Genomic DNA, 21,389 nt, shown 5'->3' on the forward strand with positions numbered 1-21,389 from the left:
CATGAGGGACTCAGCAGCCTTTAGTTCTCACTGAGGCGTGTGGGGTTTATAGTTCTTGTGATCACAGCAGCAGTTTGCAATGTGGTCTGAAAAGTGATCCCAGCTATTTTGAGATTGACTCAATGGAGATGATGGGCTCCATTACTGTAACGTCCAGTCTAAAGTGTCACACTGGTGCCACCTAGTGGTCGTGATGCTTTGTACCGTTCAAACCCAAAGGGTCATCATAGGGTTGCGCAAATAAACCTTATGGTCATGTGACGTCAGGAGGTTTGCACTGCTGCACTTTGAAAACCATTTAGAGCATCTGCTTAATTGTAGCAGTTTCTTTTTTCTTTTTCTTGTTTTCTTTGGCACAGTTAAAAATACAACAAAACATAATAATATCAACAGTGGACAGACATGAACAGAAATCAATACACTTTAGAGCAATGGTTCTCACACTTTTTGGGCTGAAGTACCCCCTTTCTCTTATTTCTGAGTCCAACTACAACATTTTGCTCAGCTTTCGATGAAAAAACACTTTTAGAGCGTAATGATGGAATGAATGAGTGATAACACACATTATAAAGAATCTCATTTTGTAAATAAATGGAATTAAACAGTATTTAGTGCCTCCTGAATGGATTTATTTTGACAGTTTTTGTCATTTCTATCTCCTGCCGGGTGTGTGACAAAGACTGACCTTTGTATCTTCAGTTCATGTTCTAATCAAAATAATTTCCATTATTATTATTATCATTATCACTTGTTTTTTCTTCTACTAAAAATAAACTTTAGAAACCCATATTTTTATTGTTTTTATTTGTTAATTTTCCACTCTGCCTTCGCATACAAGGTACACGTACCCCGTTTGAGAAACATCGGTGGCTAATCACTGCACTCCGTAGCCACGTGCGCGCCAGAGCCATTCACTGGACATACAGTGATGATGTCATCCCTACGTTCCAATGTTGTAATCCAATCACTAGAGCGGGTGTAGAAATGTAATAAATTACTTTACTTCTTTTAAAATGTACTTAAGTTCAAGTTAAATAGCTCATTTAGAAATATACTAAAACAAAAAAAAAGTACAAGTCCATAAAAGCAACTCAATGACAGTAACTCTAGTCCTTGTAATCTGTTACTTTCACCTCTGCCAACATTTTGCTTTAGTTCTTTTTCTTTCTCTTTTTATTTCAGGCTTAAAATCATAGTTTGATTAATGGGCAGCTTTAAGATAAACTAAATTGTAATGTTTATCAGATGCATTCATAAATTTATTCCAATGATGGTTTATTAAATGCAATAAACTCAGTGTACAGCCTAGAGGGACACCTGTGAATAATAAACAGGCATGTTTATGTTAATAATCTTCTATTTATTAGCTTTACATTAAATCAGATGCTTGGGTATGGAGCTCCCATCAGTGCCTCCCAGTGCTCTCTTAAATAGATTATGTAATCAAATGTTCTGAAGATTATTTATCCCAGTGGCTGTGGTATTTTCACACAGCTCTGTTTTCAGAGTCCTTTTTTTATTCTGGTGTTTTTGTGGCTTGCCAGTATTTGCCTGCATAATAGTGCTTTCTCCTTAATATGAAATGGAAATGAACTTAATATAACACAGGCTCTGGGGACAAACTGGGGAAAAAGAAAAGGAACTAAAGGGAGCAATGAGCGTGAAAAGACCTTTGTGGTAATTAGCAAATGCTCTTCATGTTGGTGTCATTTGGGGTCATTTGGGGTCACGCTGATTTGTAGAACCTATACGCTTGGATGTGATCTTTATGGATGTTGACGGAGAAAAACAGTGTGCACTGTGAGAGAAGAAGCAGAACATCTCACAAGGCTTAATCCATTTTTAAGGGGTTGAAAAACACCAGTTTGTCCAGTTAACTGCTTCACTTAACTGGGTGTTAGCAAACATAGCCGACTGATGGAGACTTAAAGTATTAACAACCTAACTGTAAGCCTGTGTGCATTAATTGTAAGGTTCATACAGTTCATACATCCAACGCCACCCAGCAGTTCCTTTCAGCCTAATGTATTAAGTGTGTGTGCAACACATGACTCAGGACTTAAGATAATAAAGACACCAGAGCTGTCTGTTCAACTTAATAAAGCACAAAGACAATTTATTATTTTGGGAAGAAACAGCATTGGATTATTATACTGGTATTATTGTGGTATTTACTCATTGGTAAACATGTAACGAATTACAAATACTGTACTTAAGTAGTTTTTTTCTGGCATCTGTACTTTATGTGAGTATTTATTTTTTGGCGACTTTTTATTTTTACTTTTTACCTTTTTTAAACAAATATCTGTACTTTCTGCTCATTACATTTTTAAAACTGAGCTTGTTACTTTTATGGCCTTTGAAGGTGATGTCACAAAGTAAAAAGATGCAAAATGTTGGTTGTTTGAGCTTTGTTCTGTTAGACAGGTTCCTTAGTTTTATGGTTAACGTTTTCAAGTTTTTAAAACAATGTAAACTCAAAGTGCTAAATTCTCTAAGTGTTCATATCAGGCTGTTGCACTATGGAGGTAGGTTTGTGTTTTTATTATTCAATAAATGAAAGAACCTTCAATCAAAAATCAATAAATAAATAAAATAAAAAATCAATAAATAAAGTTTTCAATTAAAAACTTAATTTCAATAATAAAACAAAACAAAACATTTCAATCAAAAAAAAAGTGTTCAAATGCATTTTTTTGTCTGTGTCATATTTGTGTTTGCATTCAATCACTTTTTTTGATTGAAAAAGTATTTTTATTTGTTAGAATTAAAAAAAAACTGATATCTGCCTCCATATTGTACAGCCTTGTGCACAAAGCTGGTAAAGACAATGACATAAAGCTACTTAGTCATAAAAACTAAAAGAAAATAAAGCCTTCTACACATATTCCAAACTAATAATTTGAATTGTGTAAAATGTAGTAAATGTATATTGTATAGGTTTAAAACTACACAGAAACTGAAGTTTTGTCAACACGAGCGCTAGGCGATATACCGAGATTCAAGATATATCACGCTTTCTATTTTGGCAATATAGAAAACTGTATATATATATATATATATATATATATGATAGCTTATTTTGTTTAAAAACAATTGTTTTAGGAGTCCCTGCTTTCCCTACTTCTCAGCAAACCATGAAAAAGCTCAGTGAGATGGATTTCTGAGTGCGTCCTAACCCAGACCTTCCCTTAAACAAGCCACACTAAATAACTCACTCACACATGCTGTCCTTTATAGGAGAAAAAGACAAAAGTGGCACATTTTGTGCAAATGTTTTGTTAAAGGGGCCATATGTAGAATTATTGTGAATTTTCAACTTTTAAATATGTTTGAAATACCTAAAATCAAACTTTGAGTGTTAAGAAACATGTCCTTATCTGTCATGCCATCTGTGTTTTTTTTAAATTTTTCATATAGATTACACATTAATAAATATTGCCGGCCCGGCCAACCTAAAGTACTTATTTTTCCACCGGTTGGGTGAGTATAAGCCTATTTACAGCAGAGCCGTCCTTGAACATGGCTACGTATCTCAGGCGTCAAAGCCTTTTTCTGTGTCAGTGTCTTTATACAGTTTGATGTAATGTTCACTAGTATCACCGGTGTGTGCAAGTCTATATTTTCGGCTTGTAGTTGTCTGTTAGGTGAAATATACGCTGGTAGGTAGATGATTTCAAACATACGCGCTAAATAAATTGACTTCACTTCCTTTTCGACTGTTTTGCTGTTTTCAATAAAATAAAGATCACACACAAACACTATTGTTTTTTTTTATATTGTAATGATAATAATAATAAATTAAAACTTAGGTTTTATCCTATTTAAAAAAAACAAAAACGAAACAAAGAAACCTGTCACAAGTAATATGTCACCTGATGGTGGCAGAAATTACTTGCAAATTCTACATATGGTCCCTTTAAATGTGCCTGTGTGGCATTTTGCATCAGCAAATTTAACCTTGAATTGTCTTTCTGGTCAGACTTCATTTCAATGAAAATAATTGAGATGTACATCATATGTGGCCATTTTGACAAATATTATCAAAATATCGTTTTGATCCATATCGCCCAGCTTTAGTCGACACACGTTGTTGGGTCGTGTTTTATTGTGAAAGTCTCACAGAGGATGTGTAGTGCTGCTCTTTGGACGGACTGTCTCGTTCTGTTGTCACACAAAGAACAGAGATGGTGGTGGGAGCTGCTCTGCTGCTGCTGCTGAGCCTGGCTGCGGCTCTCAGGGCTGAGTTTGTCCCTCCCTTGGTCAACATCAGCCTGGATGAAGACCCGGAAGTGCGCTGGAAACCATTACTGCGCGTGTTTGACGTGGACTACCTGAGTAAAGCTGCCGCCGAGGTCATAGAGTGAGTTTAATGATGCTTTATTTCTCCCTGTAACACAATAAAGTGTGGGGCGCTGATTGTAAAGTTGCACATGCTAAAATAAACAAACACTTTTTGCAACATCTTATCAAGCAACTTTTGAAAAACACGTGTGAATATTTTTATGTTGATTTACAGCAATATTTGTGAAATGTGTCAATGTTAAATGTAAATATAAATGCTAAATGTGAAATCTAAATCTAAATGTTAAATGTCAATCTTAAATGGTATCTAAATGTTAACAAATCTAAGTGTTAAATCAAAATATCATGTGTGAAACTAGATATTTAGCCAGTCTCGCCGGAATGAGCTTTTATTTTGGTACTCCTGGTGAATTTGCCTATTAGCTAAATATTTAGTTCCGTCCTTGACATTTAGATTTAAAAATTCGATTTAGATTTAACATTTATTTTCAACATGTATATTTATCATTGTCATTGTGTTTTTATGAGAAAAGAAGTATCACAAATTTGAGAAATATTGCTGTAAATCTGGTCAAAAGTAACATAAAAAAATTCACATACGTTTTTTTAAACATGCTTCTCTTGCTAAATGTTTCAAAAAGTTGCTAGTTATTTTAGCATGTGCAACTTTACAGTCGGTGCCCCATAATAAAGTGCTTTGGTTTCTATGAGGTCTGTGACATGATAAGGAAGTGACAACAAATCATGGATTTATGATAACATGGCTTTGACCTTCATATTTATTATTAAAACAATGTTTTATCTTTGGGAGTTTGTTGTTCTGTGTTAATGTGAATTTCCCCCTGGGATTAATAATAAAGGAATTTTGATTATGCATTTTTCCTACTATTATTTTCTTTATTACACTCATTATTATTATTCTTATTCTTATTCTTATTATTATTATTATTATTATTATTATTATTATTATTATTATATCATAGTTATACCTATGGGAAATGTTTGAGCTTGACTAATGATTGTATAACGTTTATAACTTGAAGTGTATTATTTAAATCTATTTGTTTTTGTCATGAACAGCATTTCAGAAAATCACAGTCATGTGACTTATGGTATTTTACTAAAGTGTGGGGTAGAAAGTGCTGTAATTGTATTTATTAAAATCTGTATGTTTGAGTTGGTTAAACTTTTCAGTGAATGAACAATTTAATTCAAGCCTGTAGATTTAGTAACAGTCTTTTTTTTTTTTTTAGCTCGATTCATTTTATGAATATGATAAGCGTTACGAGATGATTATTGTTGTAAATTGCGCGATATAAATAAAGTTGAATTAAATTTAATTTATAATGAAAGTATCTGAAGGTCTGTGTGTTACAGTAAAATGCAGAGGGTCTGATTCTGTTTAACTGGCCTTTTTTCATCACATTGATATGGTTAATTGTTTTAGGGCCCTGTATTTCATTTAATTTGATTACTTAGTGTTCATGTGACAACAGCTAAAGTTTGTTGTTACCATTCTTCCTCAGAGGGGGTAATTCTGTCTCTTTCAGGACTTCTTGTTCTTCTTTACACTAAAGACAGTTCTATTGACATTAGCTGTCTGTCTGAGGTCGCTGTCCTCCAGGATACGTTTGAGGCCAATGGGATGATCTTTATAGCATTGAATAACTGCTCAGTATCTACCTGTTCCTCTCAATCCTGACGTTGCATCCACCACCATTTACCCCAGCCATGCTTTACCTTTCCCCCCTCCCACACACATTATCATAGGTCTCTAACTAGTCCTAGAGGGCTGCAGTCCTGCTTGTGTTAGATGTCTCCCTGTTCCAACACACCTGCTTGGGATAAATCCTCTTCTCAATAATCTAATTCCAGTCAATCAATAAATCTTTTTAAAGACCACTTTTCATGGAAGTGAGATATAACAAAGTGCTTTACAATAAAGCCTGATACATGCTTCTACATAGCCATACATGATGATGAATAATTGCCTTAACTGGCGTACCGTAGTTTTGTATGAAGTAAAGATTGACAATGACTCAAGATATATTTGCTAAATGTTTTCAGGTTGCAATAAGCTGACCTCCATCGCGGCTCTAAAAGCAATACTACATATGTTTGTCCCAAAAAGTGAGAGTACATTTTAGAAATGACACCTTTTAATCCACATGTACCGTCTACAAACGTTAACAAGGGATATGGCTGTAAAGGGGACTGCCAAGGTACTCTGTAATTTTTCATGACGGTTCGTAATTGTAAATAAAAGAAAAAAGATTATCGCTGTAAATTAAACTGGATGCTGATGTCCTCAAATGAATGCTGGCCCTTGCCACCAAGGGAACATATTCCTTTTTTTTTACCAATGTTTACATTGAGATTGCCTAACAGGACATCGGTTAAAAAGAATGTCAAAGTTGTTAAAAATAGGGGAGAAGGGATTCCATCTAACTGTGTGACCACATGTTTTTTCAGCCAATAATTTGCAAATAATACCTCAGTCAAAACCAATGGATACGCTATTGCTTCATCTAAAGATCGCCAGGCCACATCAACTGAACTATCAAACCATGCAAACAGAGGACGCAGTACAAAAGCCCAGTGATCAAATTTAAAGTTTGGAAGTGACAGTCCGCCTGCAGCTCTGTTACGTTGCACTCACGGACAGTTTAAGGCGTGGCTGTTTGCCCTTCCAGATAAATTTAGTGATGGCACTGTGAAGCCTGTCCCAATAGCGTGCTGAAGGTGGATGTGGGATCATAAAACTGAGTAAATGAATGCGGGGTAACAAGTTAATTTTAACTATTGAAACACGAGAATGAAGAGAATTTGGTAGTCCTTAGCTGTCATGCCATATGTGATTTATTTTATTTTTTTCTAGATTACATAGTTATATATACATTAATAAATAGTGACGGCCCGGCCAACCTGTAGTACCTTTTTTCCACTGGTTGGGTGAGTACAAGTCTATTTTCAGCAGAGCTCTCCCTGAACTAGGCTCTCGGACCTTTTTCTCAGCCTCTGCTGGGAACAGGGGTACGTACTTTTACACTTGGAGGTGATATACTTGAAGATGTCATCTTCTGAAATAAGTATATTCTTGTATTTGTCCCGTTGACGCCTTGAGAGCTTGAGAGTGGAGGATTCTTCTTTTTAATTTCCGGCAGACTAGACGCTGAAAAGGCCTATGAATTGCTTGCAAATTCTACATATGGCCCCTTTAAGTATACAATCTGCTGTTCAAACTTTGTGTGATAGACCCTGCTGATGCAGTGGAACTGCCTTGTGTCTTGTTTGAAGGCTCTGTCTCCGATTAGGTTGTTTTCTATCTGCGAGGTTGTTGGTTTGTCAGTAATCGATGTGTGTTCCATGATTTTACAGCTGTTTTCTTGTAGTTGAGCAATGCTGATGTCTTCACAAATGTTTTTGATCTTTATAATATGTTTAGATACTATATCCTTCTTTGAATTAGTATTCTATGGCTTCCTTTTCAGAATGCCAATTTCGTTTTCTCGTTTGTTTTCCACGATAACGGCAAATCGGAGGCTCTACTATAGTTTCAACTTGAATCTATGTGGTAAAACAAGTGCAGAAAGTCACTGTGATTTATTTTTCTTTCATTGTTTCCAGTTCCACCATTCCAAAATGGGTGCACCATGCTCTGACACCTGTGGTGAAGGACCTCGAGAAGTACATTCCTCAGCCTTATGCGATGGAGATCCGTGGCTTGGCCTCCAATTTAGGCGGAGATTTGTCCGATATAATCATGCTCAACTTTGCCTATGAAGTGACTGCGTATGTAATAGTTTAAAAATATCTGTTTTCTCTTACACACATGCTAACAAACTATACATCTTTCCAGGTTTTGCACCAGCATTATCGCTCAGGACAAAAATGGGCACATTTACCACGGCAGGAATCTTGATTATCCACATTCTGTCCTGAGGAATCTGACAATCAACATAGTATTCCTCAAGAATGGCGAGGTACGCTAGTGTTCTCACCAGGAATTTTTAATTTTTCACAGCATAGGGGGATCGCTAGGTGCACTCACCAGTACGAGCGTTGTAGGGGAGTCCAGACATATCCCCCCCAGAAAATTTTGAAATGTATAACCCTCTGACGTTTAAATAGTTTTTTTTTTGTATTTTTGGTAATCTTTGTTACAGTCTTACTTTAAAGCCAAATGGTATTTGTTCAGTGCTCATGATTAATAGGTCCTTCACTAATAAATACTCACAGACACTGTAGAGACAAGAAATACCATTTTATTCAAAAGACAGATTCCACGACGCGCTTATCAAATTTAAATGAGGTATTTTGTGGGACCTGCAGCAACATTGGGACCTTTATGGACACGCCCCCCCCCCCCCCAATTTAGTAATTTTGAGATTATGAAGCACACCGTTTATATTGGATGGTGATTATGGGTTACAAAGCGGAGGATGCACACAGTAGAGCTTTAATCAGGCCTAAGACCCAAGAGAACACGGCCCAAACCTGTCCGACCCAAATGAAGCCAATGTCTCTTTAAACCCGAACCTGTTTCAACCCGACAGTATTCAGATCCATGCGCACATGTAGAATGATCCGTTGCGAGTTACAAACATGACAAGCTGCTTAATGTGCCGCTACATGCTACATCTGGTTGAAGCTACACTGTTTATATTGGACGGTGATTACGGTTACCAAGCGGAGGATGCACACAGGCAACATCAGGGGCAGCTAAGTGGCTACAGAGGTCCTCAGGTGAAGACGGGAGCAAATCGCCTGTATTAAGTAGAAGGTTTTTCTGGGTTATGCAGATTAAAAAGAGAGTTAAAACAACACAGGCACGCCTGGAAGTATTCAAAGGTACCGATTAAAAAAGGTAAAAACAACAGAAAAGCCCCCTATGCTGGTTGAATCACACCCTAGGGGGCGAAATCACAACATAAGGGATCAAAATTTACCGTAGGGACCCCCTACGCTCCACAGTGCAGATGAGAACCCTGTACAACATGTGTTGAGTATTTGCAGAGAAGTTGTGAACAGTAACAGGTGGGCGGGGTTGTTTCTCGGTGACGTGATGTCATTGGTTTCAGGTGGCGTACAGGGGGACATCATTTGCTGGCTACATCGGCTTGTGGACAGGACAGAGTCCCAACAAATTTACAGTATCTGGTGACCAGAGAGGTAAGAGAAAGAAGGATTTAGGATTCCATGTTTTAGTCCATAGAGACATGGGTTGGAAACGGAGGGTGGCCGGTTCATGTCCCAATGCGGACCAAAACACGGAAGTTATTCTGGTTGCTGGAGAGGTGCCAGGGCACTTCTCGAGCACTGTGCCCTTGAGCAAGGCACCAAACCCCAACACTGCTCTGGTGCGCTCCCTTCATTGTAAAAACAACCCCACTCCGACATCTCTCCATTAATGCATGTCCACAGGTCCTGTTTGTGCATGTGTGTGATTCGATCCTGTGTGTGAGAGAAGCATGTCCCTAAAAATAACAGAGTGCAATGTAATTTCCCTTCATGGATTAATAAAGTAATTCAAATTCAAAATTTTGGTATGTACTCGTGTTTTTATATCCAAGGAGAGGAACACTGGTGGAACTGGTGGAAGAACTTTGTCTCTGCCATCCTGTATAGGAGATCTCCTGTCAGCTGGCTGGTGAGGGAGGTGGGTAGGGTGTCCTCCTGTAACGTTAAACCAACAACAAGAATGTGAGACTAACTGTCAGAACCTCTCAGACTCTGGAGGAAGCCCAGGACTTTGAGGACGCCGTCATGCGCCTGTCAAGAACCCCCATCATCACAGGAGTGTATTACATCGTGGGTGGAGTCAGAGCAGGAGAAGGGGTTGTCATCACCAGAGACCGACGTGGCCCTGCTGATATATGGCCCCTGGAGCCTTTGAATGGAGAGTGGGTGGTAGAATTCAGATCTGAGTTCTTTTCAATTTATCCAGTAAACTGATTAAAGTTTTTGAAAAGGTAGAATCCACTACTCAACCATCATATAAACGGTGAATCTTATAGCTCAGGGGTGTCAAACTTTTTTTTTTTAGGAAAAATGTGGGATTTAGGAAAAAATTGGGAGTTATTTCAACAATCTGAGATAAAAATAGAATTTTAGCATGTGATATAAGCATGGGAAAACTGTGAGCCCTGCAAATACTGTGGAGTGTCAATAGATTTGTGTTTGGAGGGGCGAGACAACTTTATTTTATTCTTTTATTTATTTTTTTTTATTATCGTAAAATAGTAGATGTTTTTTAATACGGATTCATGTTTTCCCTGTCATTTTAACTTTCTCCTGCAGGCCAAATTGAATGATCTAAATCAGGGGTTTTTCAACCTTGGTTTAGGACCCCATTTGTGGTCGCGAGACACTGGGATGGGGTCCCAGATTCCTTACAAAAAACTATACTTCTATACAAATTGAGCCAATTTTTGCATATTTTTACCCTTATTGTTGCTACACCAAACTTACCATATTTTAATCTATTTTCATAACTTTTTCTTGCTCCTTTTCTGCCACTTCTCGATCAAATTTCAATGCCTTTTCTGCACACTTTTTCCAATTTTGACATTTTCAGCACTTAACAACTCTTTCCACTACTTTCCCCACCTAATGTCGCATATGTTGACCCATTATTATCACTTTTAACCTCTTTTCACCATATTTCATGCTTGTTTTTGCCAGTTTAACCCACATTCATGATTTGTCATGCCCATTATTTTCCAGTTTAAACTAATTGTTTCTACTTTTTAAATGACATAACCCCCCCATTTCTGCCACTTTTAAGCCAATATTGACACTTTTAATCTTTTTTTTTTCTTTACCTCTTTTTCTGTCCAATTTTGCCCAGTCTAAATTGCAACTTTTAACCAATTTCAGTGGTTTTTAAAATCCCATTTCACCAACTTTTCCACCATTTTTGGTCACTCATTTGATTTCTGATTAAAACAAGGATTTACATCTTTAAGATGACTATATACTATGGCACAAATTATACTAAACTTCCTGTATAACAATGGATATTATTCAGATAAATAAATAAATGTGGTTATCACAGATTCATAGAACAATGACCCATCATTTTGCTGACTTTATGGATGAGTCCCAAAAAGCTCTCTCATTTATTCCCTCTTACACCTGTAGATGGCCCTGTCTCCACATGACTGTACTTCAGTGTTCATGTCTGTGTTCAATCACATTCAGGTACAGTGGGGGTCCTCGGTCTCTAGAACTTTTATTTTGGGGGTCGCGGGTTAAAAGGTTGAGAACCACTGTTCCTAAGGGCCAGATTTGGTCCCCAGGCCTTGAGTTTGACCTGTGTTATAGTTAATCATAATATTATCTTTAAATTGTATGTTACAAACATAAAAAACTGCTTGGTTTGTGAATGACTCAGTTTTGACATTTAGTTAGATGAGACGGTCTGTCGATTACATCATTATATGATACCAAATGTCAGAAAATAATGTAATACCCTTGGTTTTTCCATTTCTCCTAGTAAGTCTGCTTTTTTTATTTTTCATATTAAAATGAGATTATCAGATTTCCTCAACTGACACATGTGTCCCTGACTGTCTAGATGGTACAGAGTGGAGACCAACTTTGACCACTGGCGCTCTCCTCCAGCCTGGGATCACAGAAGGTGAGTCCCATCATGTGATCAAAACTCCAGTATTGTCACTATATCACACTTTATTTTATTCTCTCTTTGCAGAGAAGTTGCCAACAAAGCGCTAAATGCTACCGGTCAGGAACACATCACCATGGAAACGCTTAAAAAGGCAAGTTTGACCTGATTAACCAGAGAACATATGACACTGAGGGCACCCTGAGACTGTGACAGGATCTATAACTGCTTCTGTGTTCTCCAGGTTTTGTCCCTGTATCCTGTTTGTAATGGGTAAGGAGCTATAATGACTTGATTACATTCTATTTTTTTTGTTTCAACACATCACATGACGGCTCACGGGGCTGGAACGTGACGTACACACCAAATTCACTTCCCTTCTCCCAAACTCAGCACAAATCATGACAAAAGGCCCTTGTCTCTCACTTAATCCTCCTATTATCCTCAAATATTACTAACACATTTAACACATTTCTTTAACAAATTTTACCACAATAATTATTACATTTTTACCCTTGGGGTCAATCTGACCTCAGTGATATTTGCCTCCAGAAAATTATTTCTTAGTAAATTGTTGATCAAGTTTTTGTGTTAGGCACTTTGGCTGCATCCGAATAGTCTCTCCTATCTCCTTTCCTATCCTCTTTTCCATAACCCTGTGGATGACGTCACAGGGTTAAGGAAAGGTGTTAGGAGAGGAGTTAGGAAGTGGCCATCACATTTGTTTTGCCATCAGACACACTTCCACTACGTGACGTAATAATCTGACAGCCACGAAGGTTAGTGACATCTGCCGTGGTGAAAAAACGAAAAAGTTCCAAAAATGGTCTTTCCCCTGATATAATCTAAATCAAAGGCAAATAGGCGACCAGGCTACGAGGAACTAAAGTGAAACTAAAATAACATCACATTGAGAATGGTTGCTCACACTCCTTTCACTCACAAATATGAATTATGTTGAATAAAACATAATGTGGCTAAACTGATCCCTTATTTATGAACCACAGAGTGTCTGTTTTATGTCAGTTATAATCTGATGATATGGCTTACATATAGTAAGATATGGGTTTTAGATTATTTAAAGTTGTTCAAAGCAGATTATTGCATTACATGATCTCCGACTCCGTCCCTTGAGTTTCCGTGAGCGCTCAGGTGTGCGTGTCCCTTTAAAGGGGACATATCATGGTAAATCCACTTTTTTAGCCCTTAAATGCATTTTGTTGTATATTTAGAGTGTTTAGAAGTACAGGAAAGTTCAAATTAGTCTCTTCAGGTGCTTCGTTGATATCTTTATATTCTGTTTTGCTCATATTTTTCAATCTGTTTCGATTTTTCGATTCTCTATTACGTTTTTTGAACAAAAACTTCACAGTATTTGCAGCGGAACTGCCAAATTAGGACATCGCCTCCAGGCCCAACACTTCAAGCAATCCGCCATTTTTATTTCTAGCTTTTATTTTGTAGTCCAAGCTCAAGGATGCCGAAGTTATGAGAGGATAAGTCGAAATGTTCGGTTGTTGGATGTAGTAACCCACACGCTTCATTACACCGTCTCCCAGCATCAGAACCTTTTCGAAGTGTCTGGTTGAGTTTTATTTTTAACGGAAATGTACCCACATCTGTGGGTAAGGTCATTTTTGTGTGCGCGAAGCAATTCAAGGATGACGCTAGCGCCAAGCTAACGTCACGAAATGCATTTTAATACAGTCTTTTCAGAGACAAAAACGGCAAAATGAAATGACTAATAAAAACTTTAGACTTAAATTTAATCACGTAGGCCATATCATCAAGGATCTAAAACGAGCACACAGCGCTAACATATGAAGACAGTGCAACTGCTAATGCTAACAAAACAATGACAGGGACGTCTTATCATCACACTTTTTAGCATTATTTACAGCTTACCGAAGTGCTCTGTTCGTCTCCAAAGATAGAAGGAATTGAACCCTCAATCAGACAAAGTCTTTTGGCAAATCCTTCTTTATACTGGCAGAGGTTGCTGAAGCAGCGTTAGCTCGGCACTTGTGTTAGTTCACTTGTTAACATCCATATGAAGACGTTGTTCTGCAGGTTCATCATCATTTTCATCTCGCTCCGCCGCGTCAGACTCTGGCTCGAACATGTAAGGCTGGATGGACAAGTATTCCGTTGTTGACATTTTGTAAATAACGTGTGAATAAAAAGTTTCTGCGCCGCTAGATAATCGTATCTCTTCTATCAAACTACAAAAATGGCCGAACAGGGTGGAATTGACCCGATGTCACCTCTGCAACCTGGAGAGGGGGCGGGGTATGAAGTGTCTCATTTGCATTTAAAGAGGCCGCACCAAAACGAGTTGCTCTCAGAAGCACATCAGAAAAGGGTAGAAAAGGGGCCTGTGGAGCTATAATAATGAGGAATTCAGACCCAAGCATTGCAGTTCTGCTTTATATAGACCACAACTGTATGATTTATATGTAAAAAGAAAGGATTTAAAAGCATGATATGTCTCCTTTAAATGTTGTCGCAGCAAGGAATTGTGGGGCAGCATTATTTCGTCTCCTTGGGTAAAGGATGCATCAGTGTTTCCGAGGCTAAAGGAGGTAAAAAAAAAAAAAATTAAGCATTGAGCCTCTTTCCCTGAGCTTAAAAGAGAACTGGGATGCTCTTTATCATGGCCACCACTTAAACATTTCCGGGGGTGAAGGAAAAGTGGATAGTAAAGGAGATAGGAGGGACTATTCAGACATAGCCTTTGTTTATTGTTAAAATAAGATTCTTTAAAATAAGTATTCTGAGTAAAATGTTGTATCGAACAAAGGGGGTACTTGAGCCAAAAAAGTTTGAGAACCACTGTGCTGGAGGGTCAACACTCTCCTTTTCATCAGAATAGAATGCTTCAAAACCAGGGTCCTCCGCAACACAGCTAGAACAACTTGGGGTCAAATTGACCCCAGAAGAACACCAATGCTTGCAACATGTGTTCAGCACATTGAAAAAATATCATCATGATCATTTTATGCTTAGTCATCCATCCATCCATCCATTTTCTTCCGCTTTATCCGGGGCCGGGTCACGGAGGCAGCAGTCTCAGCAGAGATGCCCAGACCTCCCGATCCATGCACACCTCATCCCACCGTTCTGGGGGAACCCCGAGGCGACACCAGGCCAGACATAGTCCCTCCAGCGTCAACTGGGCCTTCCACGAGGCCTCTTCCCAATAGGACATGCTTAAAACACCTCCCGAGGGAAGCGACCAGGAGGCATTCGAAACAGATGCCCGAGCCATCTCAGCTGGCTCCTTTCGACGTGAAGGAGCAGCGACTCTACTCCGAGCTCTTCCCGGGTGGCTGAGCTTCTCACCCTATCTCGAAGGGTGCGCCCAGCCACCCTGCGAAGGAAACTCATTTCGGCCGCCTGTATCCGCGATCTTGTCCTTTCGGTCATTACCCAAATCCCATGACCATAGGTGAGATTTGGGTAATGCTGTCACTGTATCGGACTGTTATGGTGAAGAGGGAGCTGAGTCGGGGGGCAAGGCTCTCAATTTACCGATCGATCTACGTTCCTACCCTCACCTATGCTTAATCAATTATACAAATTAGGAAAAGTCACAAAATATGAAGCAAAAATAAAAGTCAACTATTGTTTTGTTTTTTAAATTATAAACATTGAATGGGGTCAAATTGACCCTAAGGATAATAGGAGGGTTAATACGGAGTGAATTTGGGATTAAAACCAAATGCAAAGTTGTATTTCATCTATTTTATCCACATTACACAGTAAGTGAATCCATGCACTTTCTGTCATGTCAGCTGTTGTCTGTGTTGAAATCCTCCCAGAATCACAGTGTACACAACAGTGATGAGCGCAGCACTTCCTGGGACTTACAGTACACTCGTCAGACCACAGGTAAAACCTTTGCTTCAGAACATTCTTCTCATCTTCTTCATAATGTGCAGCTCAGTCACTCACCACCTGGAATCTGCTTCCAGGGCTGCCACAGGAACGACTGAAGGGACAGATCCAGAGTGGGGGGTGGGGGGAAGAATGATCCCTATGTGCACAATACTGAACAAATAACTAACTAGTGAACCTTAAAGGGTTGTTTGCTGCTGTGGCTGGTGATTATTTAGACCAAAAGAGAGAACTAAAGGTTCTCTGTGTGTGAACATGGAAGAAATGATTGTCATGTGCTACAACTTTTTTTTTTTTTTTTTTAACAACTGATTTTATTGAAGATTGATTTTTTACAACTTTAAATGTCTAACTAATTTAATTTAGTTTTATTGTGATTTACACTAATTTACACATAGTGATGGGCTATTCTGTTGATACTGTTTACATGTCAAAGTATGGAAGAAGATTAGAGCCACTGGAAAAAAGAAAAAAAAACAGTAGTGGAAGAAAGAAAAAAAAATCACAAATATTGAACACTTTTTTAAATCATATGATCATTTTTAAATTGTTGTTTTTTTATTGTAATTGGGAAAAATGCTGGTCACAATAATTGTAATTGAATTGTAATTAAATATGGATAATTGAAGACGTAATTGTAACTGAAAAATGTAATTGACCAAACCCATTTTCACACACTCAACTGCCAGCCCAGGGGCCACATGTGGCCCCCTCAAACTAATTCTGTGGTCCTAAAATATAAGCAAAATGAATTACAACAAATTAAACAAAAGGACAACAAAATCAAACCAAAAACATTTATTAGTTAATCAACACTTTGCTGTTAAAGTTGGTATTTTCTTGCATAAATAACATGCATAATTAACTTTTTTTTCCAGTCCTGTTTTTTTTGTGTGTGGGAGGAGCTTGCAGGCATCCCAAAATAGTAACGGATGAAAATGAAAAAAAGAAAAAAAACAGGACGGGGGAAAAAAAACTTCAAGACAAAAAAAAATGAAGACGAATATGACTGAAAAAAAAAAAAAAAAAAAATAGACAAAAAAAGATTGAGACTAAAAAAATTTTTAAAAAAAAGATAATCATGATTTATAACAAATGTTCTAGACTACGATTGTGATTTTTTTTTTTCTTCCACTACTTGACTGTTGTTATTTTTTCAGTGGCTCTATTTTCTTTTCCAGTGACCCTAATCCTCTTCTGTACCAAAGTCATTATCTGGATTTTGAATTTATTGGCATTTTTAACCATAAAATCCAGACTAGCGTTATTGTTAACTAAAATGTTTGTTTCCCAGGAATGATGTGCATATGGAACAAATTCTTGTTTTAAAAAAGTTTATCTAACATAAAGATAAAGATCTTTTTTGTCTGGATATTTAAATAAAAATATCATTTCATCTCATATTTTCAAAAAATGAATACATTTGTCATTAAAGGTTATTAAATCATTACCAAAGAGTTTACACTGTGATCCTTTTTAGCTCAGTTTTATTAGTAATGTCTTGATACAGGTTGTAAAAGTAGAAAAACCCAATGGTGTGAGACTACACACGATTCACCTGCTAATAATGTCTGTAATTCTATTTGTCTTTATGAAGAACACATTACACACAGCATTCACAGCTGTGACGTTACCTCTGAAAACCTCTCAGATATAGTCTTGTTTATTTATATATACAGAATATACTATATGTATATGTATATATGGGTGTATATATACTATATATACACACACACACACACACATATATATATAATTTGTCATAAGGAATGAGACAATATTTTTCCTTTTTCTGTTTCTTTTTTCAAGGCAAAAAAAAAAAATCACTGGTGTTTCTTTCACTTAAATTAAGCCACTTTTCTCATGAGTCATGATCTAATAAAAGCTGTTTTAGCTAAATTTATGTACATTTATTAATTGCTCACTGAGGCTTTTTAATGTTCTGGATTCTTCATCCGTAAGAGTTAGTTTTGAGAACAACAATACTAACTGACTAATTAAATGTCAATGTTTTTCAGAGCTCTGTTTTTTTAAATTCCTTGCTTCGCTTTATTGCTACTTTTCTAACTTTATATTTTTTTTAAAAAATTCCCATTTTTGTACTGCATTCATATCTTTTTCAGTGAAAATATCGCTCACAAGACAACTAAAATATTTAAACAATTATCATTAAATAAATTGCTATTAATCTTCCAATATCATTCCTTCTTTCATTTGATCCTTTTAAGCTTAAATTTATACAGGTGCTGGTCCTATCATTAGAATATCATGAAAAAGTTGATTTATTTCAGTAATTCCATTAAAAAGTGAAACTTGTATAATGTATACATTTATTTCACACAGACTGACATTTCAAATGTTTATTTCTTTTCATTTTGATGATTATTACTGACAACTAATGACAATCCCAAATTCATTATCTCAGAAAATTATAATATTACTTAAGGCCGATGCAAAAAAAGTGTCCTAGAAATGTTGGTCAACTGAAAAGTATGAGCATGTACAGCACTCAATACTTAGTTGGGACTCCTTTTGCCTGCATTACTGCAGCAATGTGGCGTAGCATGGAGTCGATCAGTCTGTGGCACTGCTCAGGTGTTATGAGAGCCCAGGTTGCTCTATTGGCCTTCAGCTCTTCTGCATTGTGGGGTCTGGCATCTTGCATCTTCCTCTTCACAATACCCCATAGATTTTCTATGGGATTAAGGTCTGGTGTGTTTGCTAGCCAATCAAGAACAGCGATTCCATTGTTCTTAAACCAGGTACTGGTAGCTTTGGCACTGTGTGCAGGTGCCAAATAGGAAAGATGTGGGCTTAAATCCAGAAGATTGCAAAGTTTTTGGAGAGAAACAATCCATTTCTTTTGAAGTCTCCGCTGATAATGAGAACAGGGTTTTTATTTGCTCTTTAAGTGGGATAATTTTAGGGAGAGTTTAGAGAATATTTCTTTAGACTGAGCGGTTCCATTAGGACCATAAACTGCAAATTATAAATACTAGTGCAGTGCCCGTTGGAAGTATGTATTCATATAGTGGGAGGAGCTTAAGTGGAGTTGTCAATTATGGCCAAATGAGTATGTGTTTGAAGATTGGATGTACATACTCTTTACTCTGTAGTGTTATAAAAAGGTATATTTGCGAGTGCAAAGTAAAATAGCATGTGCAATTTTATTTTTTTTTTGGTTTAATTCTATGGGACATGTGCATGATGAATGTGTTTTTTTTTTACTCATTTTTATATATATTTTTGTTTGGTGTGTTTTTGGAGTCATGCGTATTTTTGTATCTTTCTGTTGTCTTTTTGTGCATTTTTTGTATAATTATTATTTGTTGCCATTGTAGTGTGATTCTGGAGTCATTTTGTGTGTTTTTGTATCTTTTTTAGTGTAGTTTTGTGAATTTTTGTTGTCATTTTGTGAATTTTTTGTATAAATATTTAGTTTTGTGTATTTTGAGTCATTTTTATATTTATGTTGTTGTTTGGTGCGTATTTTTCTGTAATGTATGTTTTTTTGCAGTCATTTTTTGTGTTTTTGGAGCCTTTTTGTATATTTTTGTGCATTTCTGTTGTCATTTTGTGTACTTTTTGTATAATTATTGTCTAGTTTTGTTGTACGTAATTATGTGTATTTTTTGTATCTTTCAGTTGTCTTTTTGTGCATTTTTTGTATAATTATAGTATTTTTTACCATTGTAGTGTGATTCTGGAGTCATTTTATGTATTTTGTATCTTTTTTAGGAAAGTTTTGTGCATTTGTGTTGTCATTTTATGTATTTTTTGTATGAATATTTAGTTTTGTGTATTTTGAGTCATTTTCATATTTTTGTTGTTTGGTGTGTGTATGTATGTATGTGTGTGTGTGACTCACTACTCTGTGGCTCACACACATGCTAGCGCTGCAGCCGCGCACATGCACACACATCAGTGACTCACATCAGGCCCAATAAGTGAGACTTGAGAGCTTTGCTAGTATATCAGTGTGAAAGTATTGTCCACCTTTAACACCAAAATAATCCACCTCCCATCTTCTGAAATATATTCCAGTGTATCACCATTAAATCTATTAAACAAATGTGCCACTCCAGCAGAGTGATTGGAGCCATGAGAAAAACCACAGCTTCTCCCCATTGAGATTTCCAAAATTGTTCATCTTTATTGCTTGAATGAGTTTCTTGCAAAAAACATTAGAATGACACCTTCTGGAAAAATGAAAAACTGTGTTCCGATTTTTTTTTTTGTCCTGTATTATTTATTTATTTATTTTTTCACTTGTCTGCACATGCTGTCAAAGATCAACACTACAAGAAGTGCAATCATTATGAGACAGCAATGCATGTTTTGTTATTACAATAAATTCATTAATTAATTTTATTGCTTAATTGTGACCATCACCAGCTCTCCCTAAGGAAGGGTAAGAAACATTTTATTATAGGGAGGATGGAAAAAGGGAGAGCAGTGTTACACCTAGGTGGAGGGGGAGGGGAGCAGGGGGGAGAGACTCAAGGCAGGAAATAGAAAGAGTGGGGAAGAATAGATTATTTTACAGTGAGAGTGAGATGTGAAGTAGAACATATTGTACTTATTATGTTATGTAATCAAGCCAGTCTGGTGACAAGTGTGAAGCTTAGCTATAATGGTGGTGGCTGTGGACAGAGGGAATGAGTGAGTGGTAATACCTAAAGCAGGTATTTGGGATGAACGTGTCTAAAGTTAAGCACAGTACGAGTTTTATCCCACATCCCAAGACGTGCCAGTGCATCGTAGACCAGTGTGTGTGCAGAAACTGCTACTGCAAACCCACGAGCCGTCCCGGGCCCGCACATGCAGCCAGGCCAGCAGAAAGAGGGGGGGCCAAGGAGCCCCAGGCCACCCCCCCATGGCAGAGCAGCCCCCCAGATGCCCCCAAGTTCCCAGGCCGAGGAGCCGCCACCGCCCCCCACACACACATCCGAGAAAGCCCCAAGGAGCCGAGACCCAGCGCATCCCGTTATGTCCTGTAAACCTCTTACATTAATGGAAGATAACCTTAGTGAACTGTTGTTTATGAAGATACTCTCGTGTTCAAAACCTGAGACTCCATTACAGAGCGACAGAGTCAGAGGTTTTGCTTTACTTAATCAATTAATTTATTACAGATGAACAGAAATGAATCAACAATATCATGTCATTAGGAAAACAGGCACACATCTAATACTCAGCTGTGGTCCTCGGGGTCGGCTCACTCCTGGTGTCCCAAACATAGTTTTTCTCAGTGTTTTTATTCTATGTTTCATTTCATTTTATTTCAAGTGAATAGTGTGCCAAGAACAAAACAAAGAAATAAGCTACACAATAATAATCACCTATAAACACGATGCTTGAAATGGAATGGGGAGAAGTAAAACGCATTGAACCCCACCCTCTAAACTGGTTTCTCCTCTCTTTGGCCTGGCACATGCTGCTGGGTCATGTGCCTTCTTTTGTTATTATGATACATACGACAATTGTGATTGTCAGGGTCAAAGGTATGGGCTCATCAAGAGATAAAGACATACACACGTAGGAAGAAATGATTTGGGTC

At 37.3% G+C, this 21,389-nt stretch overlaps 1 protein-coding gene across 2 annotated transcripts; it reads left to right on the forward strand.

Moving 5' to 3' along the window:
* Positions 1-4,141: 4,141 nt before the first annotated feature.
* Positions 4,142-16,613, forward strand: LOC114463884 (N-acylethanolamine-hydrolyzing acid amidase-like). Of its 2 annotated transcripts, XM_028447743.1 has the most exons (11): positions 4,142-4,363; positions 7,933-8,097; positions 8,165-8,288; positions 9,387-9,477; positions 9,879-9,964; positions 10,036-10,208; positions 11,885-11,947; positions 12,020-12,086; positions 12,177-12,205; positions 15,754-15,823; positions 15,907-16,613. In XM_028447743.1, exons 1-11 carry the CDS (start codon positions 4,188-4,190, stop codon positions 15,925-15,927), a joined length of 1,065 nt encoding a protein of 354 aa, XP_028303544.1. In that variant the 5' UTR covers positions 4,142-4,187; the 3' UTR covers positions 15,928-16,613. The 2 variants fall into 2 exon arrangements, with proteins under 2 accessions (XP_028303544.1, XP_028303545.1); XM_028447744.1 differs by lacking the exon at positions 15,907-16,613 and having other exon boundaries at positions 15,727-15,823.
* The last annotated feature ends 4,776 nt before the right edge of the window (positions 16,614-21,389 follow it).

This window comes from Gouania willdenowi, chromosome 5, assembly GCF_900634775.1.
Source record: "Gouania willdenowi chromosome 5, fGouWil2.1, whole genome shotgun sequence".
Taxonomy (NCBI): Eukaryota; Metazoa; Chordata; class Actinopteri; order Blenniiformes; family Gobiesocidae; genus Gouania; species Gouania willdenowi.